General features: G+C 41.8%; 1 protein-coding gene and 1 long non-coding RNA gene across 4 annotated transcripts; one reads left to right on the forward strand and one right to left on the reverse strand.

Annotated features, from left to right (window-relative positions):
- The first annotated feature begins 1,053 nt into the window (after positions 1-1,053).
- Positions 1,054-12,769, forward strand: FBXO28 (F-box protein 28). Of its 2 annotated transcripts, XM_042812387.1 has the most exons (6): positions 1,054-1,272; positions 6,307-6,416; positions 7,414-7,552; positions 9,841-10,036; positions 11,225-11,332; positions 11,830-12,769. In XM_042812387.1, exons 1-6 carry the CDS (start codon positions 1,060-1,062, stop codon positions 12,222-12,224), a joined length of 1,161 nt encoding a protein of 386 aa, XP_042668321.1. In that variant the 5' UTR covers positions 1,054-1,059; the 3' UTR covers positions 12,225-12,769. The 2 variants fall into 2 exon arrangements, with proteins under 2 accessions (XP_042668321.1, XP_042668330.1); XM_042812396.1 differs by lacking the exon at positions 11,225-11,332.
- On the reverse strand, positions 10,058-18,244 carry LOC122157036. 2 transcript variants are annotated; one of them, XR_006167754.1, is made up of 3 exons: positions 17,464-18,244; positions 11,813-15,674; positions 10,058-10,744 (listed from the first exon to the last, which is right to left on the reverse strand). It is a non-coding gene; the product is annotated as an uncharacterized LOC122157036 (long non-coding RNA). The 2 variants fall into 2 exon arrangements; XR_006167759.1 differs by lacking the exon at positions 10,058-10,744 and having other exon boundaries at positions 14,211-15,674; positions 17,464-17,623; positions 18,048-18,235.
- Positions 18,245-18,298: the final 54 nt, after the last annotated feature.

Here is an 18,298-nt window from a genome sequence, read left to right on the forward strand (position 1 = left end):
GATTGATGCCCCATCCCTGGAGACTTTCAAGGTGAGGCTGGATAAGGCCCTGGGCAACCTGGTCTAGCTGTGGTGTCCCTGTTAATTGCAGGGGAGTTGTACAATATGGCCTTAATTCTGTGATTCTATATTCTGAGGGTCTGTCCTTCTGCTTCTGGGGTGGCTGAGGATGTAGAGGAGCAAGTGCCACTGGCTGATAAAAGCATATGCCTTTTATGCTGTATGATGGTCCCTTCTACTTGAGCCAGGAGTTGTTGCCAGGCATAGGATGTCCAGCATCAAGCTCTGCGTGCATGCTGCACCAGCCATGCTTCTTCCTTCACATAGTGGCCATGGAGGGTTGTGGTTGTGTGAGGGACCTAAGATTACCTTAAGCAAGACCACTAATTCCTGACTTGCGCTTGGGCACAGCGTACGGTTGCTCAGTACCCTTCACAAGAGTATTACAGTACAGGTCTTGTTCTGGGGCCTTCACAAGACTGTTACAGTTCTGTAACAAAAAGTCACAATGTTACTGTTCCATATGGAGTTGTCAGCGTCCAAACACAGGAAGGAATGATGTTTTTAGTGTGAGAACAGTGCAGTGCTGGAACAGGCTGCTCAGAAAGGCTGCAGACTCTCCTCTGAAGATACTCTAGACGCCTCCGTGTGTGACCTGCTGTGGGGAGCTGCTGCAGCAGGGGGTTGGACCAGACGATCCCTCGAGGTCCTTTCCACCCCCTACAGTTCTGTATAAAACCAGCAGTGTGAGGCAAACTGTTGGTTTATTGAGCTCATCTGCAACTACAGTAGTTACTTAAGTACTTGGTGTAAAGAACACACCAAATCCAGATGCTTTTATCCCGCTCTATTCTCGCTGACAGGATCACCTGTGCCCTCAGCCATCCCTCGCAGCGGGTCTCCCGCAGGCAGCGAGCCCCGCTCCACCTTGTCCGCTCCCCCTGACCCTACAGGGCCCCGGGGACCCACGGCAGTCCCCGCCCTCCTCAAGCGAGAGCGGAAGTGCCGTCAGAGGAAGGCCGGCCGCCCGCCCTCAGCGGAGGAAGGACGGGCTGTAAGATGGCGGCGGCGGAGGAGCGGCTCCTGTCGGAGGGGGAAGGCGGCGCCCCGGGTTCGGCGCGGCTCTCCCCGCCCCCGCTCTCGCAGTCTCCCGAAGCCCCGGCGCCCTTGGAGCAGCCGCCTCAGAGCAACACGCTGATGGGGCTGCCCATCGTGGCCATCGAGAGCATCCTCAGCTTCCTGTCCTACGACGAGACGAGCCAGCTCCGCCTGGTAGGGGCTGGGGAGGGGAGGGAAGGCGGGCGAGGGGCCGTGCCGCGGCCACCCCGGGAGCCGCCGGAGCGGGAGCAGCCGGGGAGGAGGCGGGCAGCCGGTTGGGTAGGGCTGAAGCTTCCCCATTCTGCCCGCCCCGCGCCTCCCGTACGGGCGTGCAGGTGTGAGCCGTGCCCGCGTTCCTAGAGGGACCCTGCCGCCTTTTCACGCCTTTGATCCCATTCCGAGCCCTGTAAAGCAGCGCGGGGTGCCGGAGACGTAAATCCCCGGGTGTAGGAGGTGGCGAGATCGCTGCTCCGAGGACCTTACCCGGTGTCTAGAAAGAAAAGTGGGGCAGGAAAGGAAGACTTAAAGCCGTGTCTGCCCGAGAGTCCGCCCGCTGCTCCCAGCCGTGCTCACGGATCTAATAAAAGATACGAGCTCCACCTGCAAACTTCGTTGTGCCCAAAAAAGCTCGGAGGTCAGCGAGGAGATCAGTATTAGTCTTCAACTGCCTCAGGAGCCTCGTGTAAACTGTGCCATAATGTGACTGGCTGTGATCTTGCTCAATTTTGTATGAGATCATGTATGGAATAATAGTGAGGGAATTAATACGCAGCTTATGTAACCCTCTGTCAACTTGCCTGTGCTGTTTCTAGTTTAAGAACTCATTAGCTTAAACCAGATAGTATTACATATGTATTTCTGCAGAGAATTGGACCGCATTTGTCCCAGATCAGCAACCTGATTCTAAACTGAAAGCTCTTTAAGCAGAAGCTCTGGTTTTATGCACCAAACACACAGTACAGTCTTTAACTCAGAGGGCGGTGAGGCCCTGGCACAGCTACCTATAGAGCTGTGGTGCCCCATCGCTGGAGGTGCTCCAGGCCAGGTAGGATGGGGCCCTGGGCAGCTGAGTTGGGGGGGCAGCCCTGCCCATGACTGGGGGTTGGGGCTGGGTGGGCTTCAGAGTCCCCTCCAACCCAGACCATTCTATGATATGGTACTTAATGTTTCTAGCATGCTGTCAGTCCTATAATCTCCAAAGATTTGCCTCTTCTGTGAGAGTAGATAGTGGATGTGTGGGGGAAAAAAAATAGTATGACTTTTATGGATGGCAGCCTCTACAGTTTGGATAAAGGGAAGTACATGTACTGTGTTTGGGTGTGCTTACTGTCATATACTCTCTATTGCTGCACTAGGCACCGCTCTTTGCTTCAGTTTTCCTGTTGCATTTTATAAATGGTAGCTGTGGGAACTGTCACTAAGCAGTAGGAGGGTTTTTTCTTCCTCTAAGGCTGTTAGTGTTTATAAACAATGCTTTGCCAGCAGTGAAGTTCAGAATGGGAAAGGTGGTATAAGGACTTAAATAACTGCTTAATTCTCCATGTTTCTTAAGAAGTGAAACAACCTCTCTTATGTAGCATGAGTCCATTTTTTCAAGAAGACTGTTGCTTTGAGCCATTTCAAGAACAGCAAAAACAAAGTGGATAAATATCAGTAGAGATGCACATACAAGGAATAAAACTAGATGTAGATGAGGGAAACTACTCAGAATCATGAAGGCAGGAAAAGATGCTTCAGATCATCTTATCTAACTGTTGACCCATCACCACCCTGTCTGCAAATGCCACATCTACACGTTTCTTGAGCACCTCCAGGGACACTGACTCCAACACCTCCATGGGCAGCCTGTGCTAATGCTTAACCATACTTTCAGAGAACTTTTTCCTAATATTCAACCTGAACCTCCCCTGGTGCTCTACACCCTTCACTGGCTTTGTTGCCCCAGGGGTCCCCTTGGATGATGCCAGTGGGACAGCATGGCATATGGGCACTGGGGAAATTGATCTTTCCCTATTTTTAATTTTTGAGTAGCTGACAGCCAAAAACCTTAATTTTCATTTCATTCCTCATGGTGCCCTTAAGCACACAAGGTGAGAAAATACACGAAAAGCACACTTGTCTTGTTTAACGAGCACTAACGTCAAGAATCACTGCCCTTCTGGTCTGGCCTAATCAAAACCACATATACTTGATCAGCTCGATCTTTTCAATTGCCATGCAGAACTAAAGGTGTTATTTTGGTGGTTCACTGGAGGCTAAACAGAGGTGAGGAAACTGGACATAACTCCAGACAATATTGATGGAGAATTACGGTAGCATTTCAAAATAACATTGTTTAGGCATGAGTTCATAATGGAAATTCATCATTGTCAGGTTTTTAAGGGCAGATAAATTTAGGATACACTTGTGTGTTTGTGCATTGCACAAACAGCAAACTTTTCTTTGAGAACTTACTTGAGTTGCTTCCCATAATGCATTTCATAACGAGTAGGATTCTGCTAAGGATATGTTATGGGACCAAATTAATTGAATGGCAGGGATTAAATTCCTTAGGTCTCATGCTCATTAAAAGTATGCTCCTAAACAGCCTCATTATCCCATGGAATGCCTCATTCTTAGGGTTAAAGCACCCTGGGGAAGGCAGGGCATCAATTGGCCTAAACAAAGCTTACATACACTGACAGAAAGTGTGGAGTCCCTAAACTGATAGCTTTGAATACTGTTGCAGGGGGAGGGAACGCTTTTTAAGTAGCCTTACATTGTGAATAGGAAAATGGCAAAGCAGGAATGAAAACCTAGAGCCATTTTTCTGGAACAAGTCATTTCACTTAATTATGCCTTATTTGTATGATGCCATATTCACTTAAGTGGAGCCTGCGCTTTCCTGAATAAAATAGAGTAAAATTGAGTCAGTACTTCCTTCTGAAATCACTTTGAATTCTACTGGTAAATGTATATGCGTACTGTCTATTAAATGTGGTAACATCCTTGTCTGGAAGAAACAAGTCTTCTTTTTGAGATGCAATTATGTGACATTTGGAATGCTGAGTAGTGCTTCTCCTAATGAACGGTAGTTAGTTTTGAGCATGGCTGCTACATAACAGTTTACTATAGCGGTGTCACAGTCACAGAACTTTGGTCAGTTGTCCTAAAACAGTAGGATGGGCTTGTGCCCCTCTAAGTTCTTTTTCCAGATGCAGTCAGCCAAGAGGATGAGAGCTGGACACTTCTGAAGTGGGGTAATAATGATGTCCTTAGTCTCAGCTTGGAAATACATTTCCATTCGGGCTATTGCCACATGACTGCAAACAAACAGTCCCAGAGTGAAAAGCAAACAATTAATAAATGCCTTCCATGAACACTGAAGATAAGGTTACCTTGGATTGAGGCACATATCAGAAGTGTCTTAGATTCTGCAGCAACTTTGCACTAGTGTTCTGCAGAGCGCAAATAAGGACTGCTCAGCTTTAATCTTCCCACAGTTTCAATAAATCTGTATTTACAGGCATTTCTATTTTAAGGCTTGCTGAAGTCATCAGCATTTTGTCACTTATTCTTTAACCTACAAAGGCGTTATGAAATACAGTGTCTGTGTAGCCTCCATTGATTTTAAAAAAGAACATGCAATGAATCTGAACACTTGGAATACATTTTTACCTCCAGTTTTGATACTGGTCATCTGTTAGTGAAGTTGGGAAGAAATAACATGTGCTTGAAGGAAGGGAAGGTGTCGGTCCTCTAGCAGATTGAGTCGCTTTGTTTATAACGAAGTGGAAAATGAGCTCTTCTGCCAGATCTGTTACTGTATACATGTCACCATGCTAAGCAGAGCCACCTTTTACATTTCATATGGTCTTGGAAACAACTTTCTAACACTGAAATTTGAACACAGTGTTCTACTTGGGCTGGCATTTGAGGGAATGTGGGCTGATGTAGCTTTATGGCTAGAGTAAGGAAATATCCACAAAACTCGGCAAATATGAGCAAGTTTGAACTTCTGGCTTTCTTACAGTCCATTGGGATAGGAAATATCAGAAATTGTCTTGGACCAATATGAGCACTGAAAATGGTGATATGCTGCTTTAGGTATGACTGCTGATAAAGCAGTCTAAGACAGGCATTCTTGTAACTTCAAGTGTCATATTTTTAAATGGTGTCACAGGGAATCAGTTGAGATCTAAGAGGTGACATTAAATAAGCTGCAGACAGTCATTATTGGTTTCTGATGGTATCAGTTTAGTGTTTGGGTTCTAGACTGCTTGTTGTCACAAACATGGACAGTGTCCAGAAACCAGGGCAAATTAGTAAGATTAGAAAATCTTATGTTTAAAAGTCCAGCGCAGTTCTTAGCTGTTACAGCCTGCTGTCTTTCGGATATGGGAGGTATTTTCTGCCACCAGATGTCAGTATAAACATGATGAAAATTTCTCTTTGTGCTTCTCCACTGTTTGTCCCTAACAATGTATCTAGGATTTTGGAGTTTTTTGCTTGCTTGTTTTTCTCCTGCTGAATAACTGTATTGTTAACACAGCCCTTGTGCAAGTGTGACTTTCTGTTTCAGGGTTTGGTAGCATTAGAGCAGGTATTAATGTCATTACTACCTACTGCTGTGAAAGAAAACAGCTGTTGGTATCCAACATAGCCAGCAAAGGAATCTGTTAAACAGAGAAGACTTCTGTGTGAAAAGGAATCTTGCTTCTTGTGTGCTGTAGTGCATATTTCTTTCATTTTGTCTGTCTTCCAAAAGATGAACTATAAGCATTGAAGGAAAAACATCATTTCTTGTTTGTAAGGCATCTTTCTGAGATAATACTGACTTCATAGAATCATAGAACACCAAGGTTGGAAAAGACCTCCAAGACCATCTACCAGAGTGACTCTGAGTGACAAGAGGGCTTTTCAACTTCCATTATCATTAGAAGGAAATTATGTCTGCTTATGCATGAGTGGAATTCAGCCTACTGTCTCTTGTTATGCAGAATCAGGAGACTTGGTTGTGAACTGTGTGGAATGTAGCACTCCTTCATGATCAGTATTAGAGATGGCAGTGCCTCAAGTTGTACTGCAGTTTCTGTGTCTTGAAATTCAAGAAAAACTGCTAAGGGAATCTTGTGGTACTCAGCAAGTATGTGTAAGATAATAAATAGTGAAAGTGTCTTGTGACATTATTTGATACTTAAAAGATTTTTTTGTTTTACTTAAATACAGGTTTGTAAACGAATGGACTTGGTTTGTCAACGAATGTTAAATCAGGGATTTCTAAAAGTGGAAAGATACCACAACTTGTGTCAAAAGCAAGTTAAAGCTCAGCTTCCAAGGTATGTACCAGCTAAAATTGTTGAACTTCAATGTGCTAGATTCTTTTTAGCATTATACTAAAAGGGAGAGTCTTGCTGGCTAATTTGGTTACATATCTTGAGAATTTGAATCTTTTGTTTTCTGTTTTTCCCCCCGAAAGCATTATAACCTAAGATCTAATTACAAGATAATGGTGTGGATGAATGTACCTTGCATTATACTATACTAGAAGCTGGAATATTGGAAATTGTCTCTGGTGTTCTAAACAGAGTAAAGAAGAGTCTTGTGTTTTTCAGCCTTTCTGGCAAATCCAGAAGGGATGCTTAGAATGAATAAATGCTATTCCTCTTCAAGACAAACCGATGATTTGTCTATGGCTCTGCTTAAAAGGCAAGGTTCTTCAGTGCCAGGGATTAAATTAGGAAAGGGAGGAGACTGTGAGCTCTCATTACTGGGAGCTTAAGGTTCTCTTAAAAGCAGTGTTTTTTCTCCTCTTTCCAGTGTATATGTGCAATTGCTGCTGCCCTATCCTATCAGATTTCCCAGTCAAAGTGAAGAAACTAAATGCTACTTACTGCTGAGATTATTTGCCAAAAGCTTGTACCCCAGCTTGAGCTTTGTAGCAAGCAGTAATGCTGTATTAAATCTGTGTGTTGCATTGAAATATTAAATGCAGGAATATGGGAGGATAAAAATAACCACCCTGACTCACTGTCTGCTGCTAGTTAGTACTGAAAGCCTGCTTTTAGCATCCCAAATGACATACAGAGTTTATGGGTAGCAGAAGATGTAATTACTTAGAGAAAAAAAAAAATTGTCTTCAGAAAGTGTGCAATGCTGTTATGAGCTGATATCTAATCTCTGCTGTGTTTTGTCCGTAGACAGAACAAATGTAGCGGTTATGTTTTCAAACCTCTAAATGGTTTTAAGGATTAAATTGAGTGACAGTTAAAGTTTTATTTTGTGAACTCCTTGTTGAATTACTGCATGTAAATCACTTAATGGTCTGTCTTCTAGACGAGAGTCAGAAAGAAGAAACCATTCGTTAGCTCGTCATGCAGACATCCTTGCTGCTGTAGAAACGAGACTCTCTTTGTTAAATATGACTTTCATGAAGTATGTGGATTCCAATCTCTGTTGCTTCATACCTGGAAAGGTAAAATGTAGTCTAATTTATGTGAATGTGTATGTTTTTAAAAAACATGATTGTGTAACTTCAAGTATTTGTCCCAGCTGCTCCAGATTATGTAATGTATATGCTACTGAAACTGATTGAGATACTTAGAACACACAAGTTAATGCTCCTATGTAACAGGCAGTGTGAAATGAATGAACCAGACTGTATCTAAATACCATTTAAAATTTAATATCTACTTTCCCTCAGGATTTTTACAAGGATTTTTATAACACAGGACATGTAGGGTTTAACTCTGAATTGTAACTGTATAAAATAGCTGGACTCCAGGTTATCAGAAGATACAGCAGAAGACTAAGTTTTTTTTCATATGGGTTTGAATACTTCAAGTTAATTGAAGTGAGATGTATATAGTATGTGGAAGCACCTTTCAGTGTTGCTGTGGACGAGGTGTTTCTGTAAATTAGGTGGGTAAACTTTAAATGTATGTAAACTTTGTTCAGTATTATTACTACTAAACAGTTCTGATATTTCAGACTACTACCCCAGCATAAAGTATAAATTAATCAAGTTATAGGATTGTTTTATAAGCTGTAAAAACAGAGGAATAGAGGGGAATTGACAAGATCATTGTCTGAGGAAGAAACTCAAAAAAAGCTTGGATTGAAACAAAATCTGTGTCCATTAGCTTAACATTCTGCTATTCATGGGCTGAACTGGGTTGCTCTGGGATGAATGCAGAAGTTAGCTGTTGGATTGAGATGAAGCATGGCAGGTGTTTCTGCATTCAGTACAGCAGGATAGGCTATCAGCATGAAACAGTTTTTGTCTTGAAGAGGTAACTTGATTTCCATGCATTTTTATTGCCTTGATACTAAGTTAATCTAAATTACTATAGTTTAATATATTTAGGTTTATTAAGTTTATATTACTTTTATATCTATAATCTAATTTAAAATACAGTGTAATATAACAAAGTCAAATAAATGTAAGGCTGTGATATTCATGTACTGAATAGAATACCTAAAAGAAATGTTGCCTTACTTTTCCTGAGGGGTAGGTTGAAAGGCAGTGCTGAAGCTAGACCTGGGGTGTGTAGGAGTTGTGCAAACAAGTTTGGCAGCCATTTTCCTTCTGGGCACTGGGTCATAAAGACATTATTTGTATTCCTATGTAACAGCTAAAAGAGATCTTTTTAACTGTTTACTTGGTATACGAGCTTGATACCACTGCTGCTCTTTCACCACAGTTATCAGTTCACCAGGAAGTCAGATTTTGGTCAAACCTATTCAAGGTTCAGCATGTGATTTTCCCCCACCCGCCATGTTTGAATGAAGCTGCTGCAGAACTTTCAGGAAATGAATGTGTTAGAACACGTGAATCCTGGTTTGAGGTTCAGCGTATTGTGTTAAGGGTTCTTAACACTTCATAGTGAAGTGCCACTGCAAGATTTTATGTTGAGGATAGCAAAAAAATGCTTTGTGGATGTTGTTACTGACGGGATATAATGTGAATAAAATTAGAGAAAGAAGCCTTTGGGAGCTTCTTTCTCTTGTGAGATGGGATGCTCTGTTGATTCTAGGCTCTTGAGGCCCACATCCTTCAGTAAAGTCTTAAGCCATTCTTAATCATGTGCAAAATTCCTGGCTTGGTAGTTTCTGTAGTAAGAAACCAGCACTCTATCTTGGCCTGCACAAACTGTAATTCATAGATTAGTGAGGCACCTTTCATCTCTGTAGTTCTGCTAAACAAAAGGCTGCTTTTCAAGCCTGTTTAAGAGGGTGCTTATGCTCTCTGCCAGTCCTGGATTGGTATTTCATAAAGTAATACATTTTGGGTGTAATCCAAATTTGCAATATTTTGAGTAGGAGCAAGCGAATTCATGTAAATATTTACAGCTCTTCAGACTGACATAACAGTAATTCTTGTTATTCCATTCCTGTGTTGTGTACATCTCATGACTGGCTGTGGGAATGACTGCTTACTGAACAGTTTTCATCTTGGTTCTCCAAAAAGAAACGATGATGCTTTACTGAGCATGTAGAATGTCAGTATGGATGCAGTAAAACAATTTCACACATGTTAATTCATGAGTTTCAATAGAACTGTGATCCATCAAGTGAATGCTTTTGTCTGGTATATTGCAAACGATACTTCATTTCCAAACACCAATAAAGAACTAACACACAGAGTGATGTGCAGGAGTAGTAGTTCTGTAATGAAAGTCTCTGATGTGCCAACGCTTTTAGAATGATCTGAGATAATCTTGTCTTTATCAGAAAAATCCTAATTCTTCTTAAATGTTTTAGGTAATAGATGAAATTTACCGTGTGCTAAGGTATGTAAACTCTACAAGAGCTCCTCAGAGAGCTCATGAAGTTCTTCAAGAACTAAGGGACATTTCTTCCATGGCTATGGAATATTTTGATGAGAAGATTGTTCCAATACTGAAAAGGAAGCTTCCTGGGTCAGATGTATCAGGACGTCTGATAGGAGCTGCCCCAGGTATTAATTCCAATGTATAGCTAAGTGGGTTTTTTTTTTTTTTTTTAATTATTTTATTTATTAAAACTCAGAGCACTATCTTTTTAAAGCTCCCTCCCTTCAATAAGTGGGCTTCATCACATAGGAATTAACGATACTTGTTTCTTGAGAATGCCAGCCGTGAAATTCATTCGCTTTGTAATTTAAGGAGGCTTTGTATTGGCAAAAGAACGGTCACTTGAATGTATGTTACAATTATGCATAGTGTGTATTCATTAAACAAACGCTTTTGTGCCACCAATGAATGAGACTTTATCGTTGCACTTGGTTGAAATTTGGCACATGAGATGACAACTCAAGACGCCTTTTATATTTAGTAAGGATCAGCAAATGAATTGGCCTAAGCTGCTGTAGTACATAGAGAGCTAGAACACACAAGTTTGTGCTTTCTTTGCATTCCCAAAGCAACAAGGTATATGTTAACAATCAAAATGCTTGTGGGTAACACTGAAAAGGCAGCTAAAATAATAGTCTGTAAATAAACAAACCGGTCCTTTGTAAACCTCTCAGGCTTTCCATAATTGATGTGAACCGAAGTGCTAAGGTAGTTGCCTCATAGAATGGCCAGAAGCAAAAAGTTAGTAGAACTGTAGTGTTTTCCCCGTGCTGAACTTCTTTCCACACACCATTGGAGAATTGGATTGCAGAATATACTCTTTGAAAGGATAACTAAAAAAAAAAAAAAATTACAGCTTAACCAAAAATGATAGGTTGAACTGTAGGAACTGCTTGTGGTTTGCTGCATGTCTCGTCCACCCCTTTAGCCATAAGACTGTATTCCACCTCTTAATTATATCTAGATAATTATACCTCAATTCCAATGAGTCTGTCAGCTAAGAAAGCGTTGCCCAAAACCATAGTTGATGTCAATCTGCTCACCAAACCCAAGGCTTAATGTGATGTGAAAGTACCTATCCTGTGTTGAGGGAATAGCATATGTAATGGTAACCCTTTAGTGTCAAATAAGTGGATCTTAAAGAAAAAAAAGAAGAGGATGACTGTTCAAGGCTGTTCCAGATTGTTCTGTCTTCATTTTACTTGCACTGCATTGCTAGAAGAGTAAAACAGTAGAAAAAGTGATGGATAGCTTTTTATGTTAGAAGAAGTGAAAGAAATTATACAGTAGCTGTTAGTCTCCTTGATTTGCAGGAATTTTAATAAAAACAACATTCCCAAGCTCAAACTCCAGTATGATTTTAGGACTTAGGAAGAATGAGTATACATCATCATGGAAAATAAATCCCCTTCTTCTAAAAAGTAAGTTAAACTGAGATATCTTGTTAAGCCCTGAATAGGAAACAATTAGAATTGTAGCTATCTACAACTATGACAGCAGAATAAGAGTGCCCTACTGAAATATATTTCACATAGATATTGTATAATACGTCTAATTTATAGCTGTACTGCAGGTTTTTGACTTAACATGTGTCACTAACTCTAGCTGACCACATGTTCTCTCTGTAATTGTTGATCTGGCTGAAGGTGGGGGGGGCTTATATATGGAAAATGAAGAATGAGCTGTTTGCCATGTTACTGGAAATCCAAGTATTTAAAATTGAACTAGCTGTGACCTGAAATGCCATGTGCTCTTGTTAGATACTTAAAATAACAGTGAGTCTGTTTCCATGTTCACCCAGCCAGTATTCAGATTTGTGCTTGGGGGTGATGTAGGGGTAAGCAAAGTAGGAGAGGTGGGACACGATTTCTGCTTTTGTCTAAACGGTGTGGAGTACTAACCAGAATTTCCTCTGAAGTTCCAGGGCCTTCTGCAGCACTAACAACAATGCAGCTGTTCTCCAAGCAGAATCCTTCAAGACAGGAAGTCACCAAACTCCAGCAGCAAGTAAAAGCAAACGGTGCAGGTGTGACAGTGCTAAAGCGAGAAATCTCAGAGCTTCGCACCAAAGTGCAAGAGCAACAGAAACAACTCCAAGATCAAGATCAGAAACTGCTAGAGCAAACCCAAATCATAGGTGAACAGAACGCCCGATTGGCTGAGCTCGAACGCAAGCTGCGAGAGGTGATGGAGAGCGCAGTAGGAAGTTCTTCAGGTTCTGGTTCAAATGAACAATCTCCTAGAAAACGGAGGAAGGCGGTTGAATCCACAGACTGTCCTAGGAAATCTAAACGCCTTCGAAACAGAAAATAACTTGGGGAGTCACTGACGCCTTCAGGAAGATACACTGCTTGAGTAGCCCAGGCAGGTCTGCTCCTTTGGATACTGTGATTAGCTTCATGGTGTCACGTAGGCTGCTGGCTCTTCAACACACCACTTAGACTTGAACGTGAATTTTCTTTCATTGAGACTTTTCCCCTGCTTTCTGGATGGGTGGGCCTAAATCACAGGATCTCTAAGATTTGCAATAGATACATACTAACCAGACCTGCTCTGTTACATTTTGAAGGGTTAACCTTTTTTTTTTTTTTTTTTCTCCGTGCAAACGTGTTGAAAGTAAACTTATTTGTGTTTATGCGTATGTTCACATAAAATCTTAAATAAATTCAGTCTTAACTGACTAAAAAGTTGAGCTTAAAAGCAGATGTCCTGTTCACTTGAAGAAAAGAAACGCTTTTAAAATCATGTTTTAGAGAACTTGACTTTTTTGTTACAAGTGACCTTGTCTGGAATGTCTGAAAAGCAGCGCATACTTTTTTGGGATCTCTGTAACAAGTAAAACAGACTTCTTAAGTTACGCTATTGCCTATATATTTTTGTAAACTTATAAGGAAAGGCCTATTATGCAATCATCTCATGCACACGCCCTAGTTCTAGGTCTTGGCAGCCATATTCTACATTTCCATGCATAGATGCATGTAGAGCTTAGCCTGCTAAAAGCACTTGTCTGAAGTTGTCCTTCTCTCTGAGTACAGAGCCCTGTAGAACAATTCCTTCATTCCTCAGCCACAGCTCCACACCTGCATGCAGCACAACTGCTTTCTTACAGCAGGGTGGTCTTGCAGAGCTAGCAGCAGGAGCATTGGGAGCCAGCTATGTGCAGGCTACCTGCTGCTTTCACTGCCTGCAGCTTGCAGGGATTGTTGGCCAAAGCAGGAGAATTGAGAAGCCACCTATGCATCGCTTGATACATAGGCAAACATAAAAATCAGACAAACTGTCTCTCTGGTAACTAAACTCAGGGGGACGCCATTTGAATGAAATGCTGTATTACAGAAAAATTTAAGCTATTTTGTGTGTATGTGTTGGGAGTGGAGTGGAGATTTCTCTGTAATACTGAGGCCAATATTCCAGCCTTCTTTGTCCTGACAGGTAAATCGCTTCAGACAAAGCTTTAATTTCTTTTGCACTTCTGTTTTGAGCTTGTCACTGGGATAGCATGTCTCGCACCGTTCAGTCTCCCTGCTCACTTTAACAACCTCAGGGTTGTATACAGTGATTTTCTTTTCTTATCTGTATATTTTTGGAACCTTATACAAGTACTATTGTCCTTAGTTTTGTTTTAATGTACTAAACTATGTAGCTTTATCATTTGATTTAAGTTTTAGGGTTTTTTTCTTGTTTGTTTGTTTTTTCTGCTTTCGGCTTAGGTGGTGCCCAATTCAACTTGGCGTGGCACTGAAAGTGCAAATGCTGCTTTGTAGCTGTTCAGAACTCTGACACCCTTACCAGAGGTTAAAGTGTGGCTTTCTTGTAGTGCTGACATGGGGGTTGTACGTGAATCATCAACAGAACCAGAAATCATCTGGCCAAATGTTCCAAAATTGTAGGAGAACAGATATTTTTTCTGAAACTTCAAGATTTTGCTTCTGGGACATATGGGTTCATATCAGGACTGACACTGCAAATGCCAAATTTTTGGTAGATGATTTTCAAATATACCTGTTTGACAGTTTTAGGCTTTTCAGAAGGCATGTTTCTGAAGAAGAGCACTGAACAAGTGGTGCAAGGTTACCTGGGGGAGACATTACCCAGTAAAGGCTGATTTGCTGTTACTGGTCTTCCACTGCTCATGTATTTTTTACTCCTGAAGGTTGGTACTATGAATCATTCCACATGCCAGCATGCTAGCTGTATCTTTCAATATAAATTCATTTGATGGTCTTTCAGGTAGACAAAGTAACATAATGATCCAATTACCATATACTTGTGGTTAAATACTTCTGAACAAGCATAAACTTGTTTTTATTGCATTTATTGAGGCTTGTTGGTACATCTCTTAACATCTTTCACTTTAGTGTCTTTGTGTGCTTCTGCGAGATGAAAATGACACTCTTCACAACACACAGGGACATTCGAGATAGTCAGCAGCAGTGCCTTTTTTTAATATGCTGGTGAACCTGTAGAGCTATGTGTAAACTGAGATTCAAAGAACAACAGTGTATTGTTACATGAAACATTATCCGAGTGTGGTGCCAAGTCGGAACCTTCAGCTCAACGAAGCTGCAAGTCAGCAGGTGCATCCTGACCCTCGGCACACTGCCAAGCACACTGCAATTGAACCAAGCCCACTGCACGGGTAGAGAGGAGCAGTAAAACAAGCTCTAAGAAATGCCACTAAGGACTCAAGAAAAGTGCACAGCCTATTTTCCTTTCCACTTCCTGGGAAGGGAGAGTTCAGCACTGGATGGTCCCAAAAGGACTGGAATACACATCAGTGGTACAGAATGTAGAAAACAGAGTGAATTAATAGCTTAGAGAAAATAGCTGGACGTTAACTTCTGACTCTGTGTTGTACCTTATTAAATAAAAAAGGATGCATTTTGCAATACACTAACAAGTTGATACCTAGGCTGAAGTAAAACTAAATTAATTTTGATTTCTGTGCAAGTTTACAAGGCTTAGTGTGCCAACATGGTAAAGTGCAATGATCGTTGCAACTAGTGACCGTATAATCTGTGCAAGGGAGAACCTCAAACCAGTCAGACTTTGGTGTTGTTCATGAAGTAACACGAAAAGTGTTTTATTTGCAGCCAGTTATCAGACTGTAGCTTTATGACTTGTAGCAAGGGCTGGGACTGAGCAACTCAGAGTGGAAGGAAAGCAATAGCACTGGTTTTCCGTGGTTCATTTCTGAAAATGGCTTAACAGCAAAGCTGGCTTTCCTTCTTGAGCTTATTTTATAAAACCAGCAGCTTCCTTTTTGTTTCACAGTTGTTTGGTGGATTATTTTTTCCTACGTTTGTATATGTAATGAACGTGGTGGTCTCAGAAGACTCCAGAAGCTGTACAGTGATACTTTCTGAGGAAGGGGCTGTTAGCAGTCACATCCTGCTCCCCAAATGGAACAACACGGCATTTTCCTGTGAGTATGGAAGTACAGAACACAAGCATCTTCTGAACAAGGCCTGATGAATGTAATTGGTGAAAGCCCTGCAGTAAGGAAGACTTCCTGCTTAACAAAATAGGTTGTTCAGATTCAAGAGCTAGTAAATTCTTAAATTCCTAATACCCTTTTCATAATGCATTAATCACAAGTGACTGTTGTTATGAGGATATCTTCACGTAGTTTCTCCACATAAAAGTTAAGGCTGTTTTGAAACAGAAATCCAGTTGCTTTTGTTGAGCTCTTCTAACAGTTAACTATGGGAAGTTGTCTTATCAGCTGAGGTTGTCGAGGGAATTTTCAGCATCAAGACCCTCCTGTAAATAGGATGGCATAGCATGTAGTTAAATCAGTCTTCAAATAGGACTAACCAATCTCTTGGTATTCCTCCTGGTTTTGAGAACATAACTGGAAAACTGCAGTGTCAGACCATTCTTATGTTAATCAGTAATTTCACTTTGGAGTATTTTATAGTAACTTGTCTACTAATTGTCAACTATTCTAAAGCAATCCAGTTCCATGCCTGTGGCACTCTGCACCGTATTTGGAGCAGCCTGCGTGTCCTCTGCTGTGGTGGAGTCGTGCTCACTGCATCACACCTTCCTGGTTGGGCCAGCTTTGGTTTCTGTGTAACCAAACACTGCAGGATTTTTGTCCTACCCTTGTGCCATCTGATGACATGCTACATGCTGCGTCTCTGTCTTCTAAAAAGAAAATATCAGGTAGGAAACCTGTTAGCTTTCTGAAAACCTAATGAATCTGGATTTGTTCTATGGACTGCTTAAACCAGAAAGACTCAACGATTAAACAGAAAAAAAAATATAATAATAACAACACTTTCCTATGTAATATCTTTCTCAGCTACTTAAGCTTTGTTTGGCTGACATGAGCTGTTTAGTTTATGAATGTTTATGGAATGCTGTATTAATTTTTCCCATTGAAACTTGTGGTTTCACAAACCTTCAGCACAATAACTCTGCCTCTGTGTACCGAGCTCTAGTACTCCTTGAGTGCTCATAGAAACCATCAGAAACCTTTCTTATCAGCAGACCCATTCATTCTTTGGCAGGATCATCCCAACAGATGAGAAGGCCTTTAGTGCCACGATGGATAGCAGTGCTAATATTTGAACTGCAACCCTAAGGGATAATTTTCAGAAATGTTATATACAGGGCTTAGAGTGCTCCTTTTTTTTCACTGCATATTTTAACACAGAGATTAAAAATGCATGTAACCAAAGACATTTACTGTTCTATTTTACAGAGCCTGTGCTTTGTCCATCACTTTACACCGTTTTGAAATGGAGTTTGTATTTCCCCTGTGTTTGGTACAGCTACGGCTCAGACTTTTAGAAGCTCATGTGTACTAACCTTGATTCATTATTATTAATACATTTTAAATGAGTCATCATGAGCCCTGAGATATTCATGTGACATTAATAGATAAGGTCTAGCTTTATTTGTGATAATGTTTCCTGTTCTTTTTATAGCTGCTATGGATTTTGATTATTTTAATTTCAGTGGGTTTGTGGACAACAAAAATTCCAAGCAAACAGTTGTTTTACTTAAAATCATCCTGGTAGGCAAACAGTTCGCAGTATTGTACAAAACAGAGATGCAGGAGCAGATTAAATTGAGTTTGGCTCTTAGAGAGGAATTTGCCAAAATTGTTCCTAAAATAATAGAAAACATGAAGAAATCAGAGACCCTGGTGGGGGCATTTTGAATTGCAGTTAAATACCTTTAGGCACCTTTAGAAATGTGTATTTTGGCCAGATGATGGCAAGTCCTTAAAGCCACACATCCCTTACCTTTGGAATAGAACATGTTTTGTTTAAAGAACTGCTATACTTTCTTATTATGTATTTAATTCTCGTTGTATTATTTTAACATCCTATTTATTTTAACAATATTTTAATGATCCAAAAATATGTTACTGCTTTATTTATATCCTGAGTACAGCTGCTGTAACACACTGTTATTTCCACTCTCGCTGCCTAAGAAAATGAGTCACAGGGAAGTGCATTGTCTGCCCACATGCCTCTGACAGCTTTTGGACACGTCCAAACAGCCGAAAGGGGCACAGAATCACCCAAATCACACTCACAGAATCATAGGGCTTGGAAGGGACCTCTGAAGATCATCATGTCCAACCCTCTGCTACAGCCATTCCTTGCAGTAGGTTGCACAGGGAAGCAGATCTTGAATTTCAACTCCAAGAAGCAGAGTCCACAACCTCTCTGGGAGCTGTTCCAGTGCTCCGTCACCTTCAAAGTAAAGTTTTTGCTTGGTCTGTATGGAACCTCCTGTGTTCCATCTCGTACCCCCTACCCTTAGTCCAACCTTGCTGTCTGAAGACAGCGTTTCTGAAGGGCAGGCGGGCCGGGACCCCAGCAGGAGAGCTGTCCTACAGTGCACTGCCTCGCGTCCGCAGGGCAGGCCGGGGAGGTGGCTGTGGTGGCAGCCGGGTGCGCGGGTCGCGGCAAACTCACTTCCCCACAGGACGGGCGGTGCTTTCTGCCATTTTGAGTTGTGGGATGGGGACAGAAGGACGTTTGGTTTCCGTGACGCTGCGGAACCAGAGGGCTCGCAGTGGTAAAGCGAGAATTACAAGCCAAGGAGTGTCCTTAACTCCTAATTAATCATGCATACAGCATTATTACAAACTAATAATGCGGACAACGCTGTTACCAGTTCGAAACGCCAGTTCCTTCCATGCGTCTTCCTCCGTGCTCCGGCCCAGTGGCTTTACAGAGCCCTTACGACAGCGGGGCTGAGTTCAGACGAGGCCCAGGGAGGGCTACCGCGCTTCCGCTCCGCCGAGCAGCGAAGGGACGGCTCTCTCCTCGCGGCGCGACCGCGACACCACTACCCGAGGGCAGCAGCCCGCCCCACCCTGCTGCGCCGAGGCGCCGGCAGCCAGGCGGCCCCTGAGGGCAGAC

This window comes from Centrocercus urophasianus, unplaced genomic scaffold, assembly GCF_019232065.1.
Source record: "Centrocercus urophasianus isolate 14NV4802_14NV808 unplaced genomic scaffold, USGS_Curo_1.0 seq_10, whole genome shotgun sequence".
Classification (NCBI taxonomy): domain Eukaryota; kingdom Metazoa; phylum Chordata; class Aves; order Galliformes; family Phasianidae; genus Centrocercus; species Centrocercus urophasianus.

Bases quoted from the DNA above. Each gene is read 5' to 3' on its own strand.
- FBXO28 (XM_042812387.1), top strand. From the start codon at position 1,060: ATGGCGGCGGCGGAGGAGCGGCTCCTGTCGGAGGGGGAAGGCGGCGCC. The intron at 1,273-6,306 runs GTAGGGGCTGGG...ACTTAAATACAG, and splicing joins AGACGAGCCAGCTCCGCCTG to GTTTGTAAACGAATGGACTT. The intron at 11,333-11,829 runs GTAAGTTAAACT...TTTCCTCTGAAG, and splicing joins AAATCCCCTTCTTCTAAAAA to TTCCAGGGCCTTCTGCAGCA.